Source organism: Setaria viridis, chromosome 9 (genome assembly GCF_005286985.2).
Source record: "Setaria viridis chromosome 9, Setaria_viridis_v4.0, whole genome shotgun sequence".
NCBI classification, from domain to species: Eukaryota; Viridiplantae; Streptophyta; class Magnoliopsida; order Poales; family Poaceae; genus Setaria; species Setaria viridis.
Genome location: NC_048271.2, coordinates 29,631,887 through 29,634,409, shown reverse-complemented (window position 1 = coordinate 29,634,409; position 2,523 = coordinate 29,631,887). Strand labels below are relative to the sequence as shown.

General features: G+C 54.1%; 1 protein-coding gene across 1 annotated transcript; it reads right to left on the bottom strand.

Annotated features, from left to right (window-relative positions):
- Positions 1–530: 530 nt before the first annotated feature.
- On the bottom strand, positions 531–1,221 carry LOC117836754 (uncharacterized). Its single transcript, XM_034716241.2, has one exon. It carries the CDS (start codon positions 1,202–1,204, stop codon positions 749–751), a length of 456 nt encoding a protein of 151 aa, XP_034572132.1. The 5' UTR covers positions 1,205–1,221; the 3' UTR covers positions 531–748.
- Positions 1,222–2,523: the final 1,302 nt, after the last annotated feature.

The following is a 2,523-nucleotide window of genomic DNA, read 5'->3' as shown; positions in this document are numbered from 1 at the left end:
CAAGACGGCGGCGGACGCGGGGGTGAACAGCGGAGGTGACCTCAAATGGCACGGATGAACGTAGGTGGGATGGGTGGTGGCGGAAGGGAGGGCCACGGCAGCAGCATCCGGCGCCGGCGAGGCGGAGGGCAGCGGTGGGGGGCGGAGGTCGGCGGCACGTCTGGAGGAAGAAGACGCCCGCGACTCCCCCCGACTCGCGACGAGTGGATATGTCCTGGCGTGGGGAGGAGATGAGGTTTGTTGAATTTGATCTCAGCAACTCATAAAATGATCCAAGGGCCTGGAATTCGAGTGTACAGTAGACATTTATTGAGAGCACTTTAGTAGAAAGCACCACAGCTAAAACACTACAAATCTAGAGTTTAGACTTTCTCCAAGAGTTATTTGCAGGTGACTGATGATTCATTTTTTTCCTCAAGAATTTTATCAAATGACCAATTGTTGTTCTACCATGGTTTGGACGTGTTCTTACGGCTGCAACAAATGGCAGTAAGAAGAGGTGGCTAAAGGCAGTCACGGGATCGACAAAATAAAATCACTCGTTATGCTCTACCCCTTAAGAACAGTCACGAGTACACACATATCATTATTCATACAACAAAGAAGTGCGACACTGACAAACGAAGATCGAAAAGAAGGCTACATGAAGACTGCAAAGTTCAGCAGGTACTGAATTTGAAAAAAACAGTAGCAACAAGCGAACAAGGACACGAAGCACTGAAGCATACATGCATGCACGATCTAGCTGCTAAGCTCGCAAGCACTTGAGGCCCTTGAAGCACGGGAGGCGCTGAAGCTCGGCCATCTGCACCGCCGGCGGAACCACGTTCCTCGGGCAGCGGTGCCCGTGGCGGCGGTGCGGGATGCAGGGCACGGCCACCGCCTGCTTCAGCTGGCAGAGGCAGCTCGCGTTCTCGACCACGATGCAGCACTGCTGGCGGATCTCGTCACGGGCCAGGCAGTTGGTGAAGTACTTGATCTGCTCCGCGCAGCTCTGCGCTGTGACGGTAGCTGCAGAGGTGGAGGTGATGGCGAAGGCACAGGCTACGGCGGCGACGAAGAGAATGGTGGCGAACTTGGCGGGCGCCATGAGTAAAATCTTGAGTCTATCTAGCTGCGTCGTCGTCTGGGAAGGCAGCTGGATAGCCTGGGACCTTGTGACTCTGATATGGGTCCGGAGAGTCACGAGCGACCAGTGAGTCATGCGGTCATGCCGACTTCCTCTGCCTCTCATAGACGGTGCTGGGTGGACGGTAGCGTGGAACGTACAGCATGTGAAGCTGTGGATGATGTCTATTATTACATTGCAGACTTGGGTTTACTGTATATAGTGATTTCTATTGGGGTTACTGTAAATTCCAATTTCAGCTTTCCTGTTTACTAGACATAGGAAAAAGAAAAAAGAATGGAAAGTGGGAGGAGGTGGCGCTGAGGCATAGACCACATGTGATCTGGAGTCTAGAGAAAGAGACACTGATATGAACTAATAGTAGACCAGAAGGCAGCAGAGTCAAAAGCATTTCCAATTTCTGCTTATCCGCTCGAGTTCTCAATCATCGTCGTCTTCCTCGGTCCGCTACGCATCTCGTCCCGTCCACCGCGCCCGCCCGCTCGCCCAACCCACCAGCCTGGCCTCCGGTGCCGCCCTTGGCGCCGTCGCCCCCACCACACAATCCCTCTCCCCCACCTTCTCCACCTGTAAGGCCCCCGCGGCACACCCTGCCTGCCTCCGCCTTCCACCCATCCGACGCCCTCTTCTTCGTCCTCCCCCTCCCCTTCCACCTATCCGACGCCCTACCTCATCACGACGAGGTCCCCCACCTCGGACACTGGCCCTCCCGATCCGGCGGCACCATCACCGCCGGATCCGCCACCCACGTGACTGTCGGTGTGCACCTAACCGCCGCCACAATGCCCCTGCCACCAGCCCTGCCCAACCAGCCTCCTCCATCGCCGTGGCGGGCGGCGCCGCTGCTGCCCACCATCCTGCCCACACACCACCGCCGCCGCCGCCGGTCCGGCAGCCTCCCCCGGCCATCCCTTTAGATCCCGCAGCCACCAATGCTCTCCCCAACCCCAAAACCAGAAACCCTATCCCTAACCCAAAACCTAATACGAAGGGGATCTCACCGGAGATGGATTTGTCGCCGGCGAAGAAGAGGAGGTCACCGGAGTGCTCATCGGAGAAGAAGAGGAGGTGGTCGAAGTAACAAACCGAATTGTTACTTCATTGGATGAATTACTTCTTTGATTTTTTTTCCTTTTTTGGTTTCTGATCTCCCCTCTCCTTCCTCGTACCCTACAAAACGGGAGGGCTCTCGCATTAACCTAAAACGAGTGCCCTCTCGTTTTAGATTTTGCGTTGTAACTAAACTTATCACAGTGAGTTCGTACTCTGATGGTGAATATAATTTGGAACTGTTTCTGTATCGTAATAGCAACACAAGAAATGTTTATTACCATTTATTGAAATGCTTATTAATGGGTATATCTGCCAACAGTTCCAAGATATTAAGATCCATG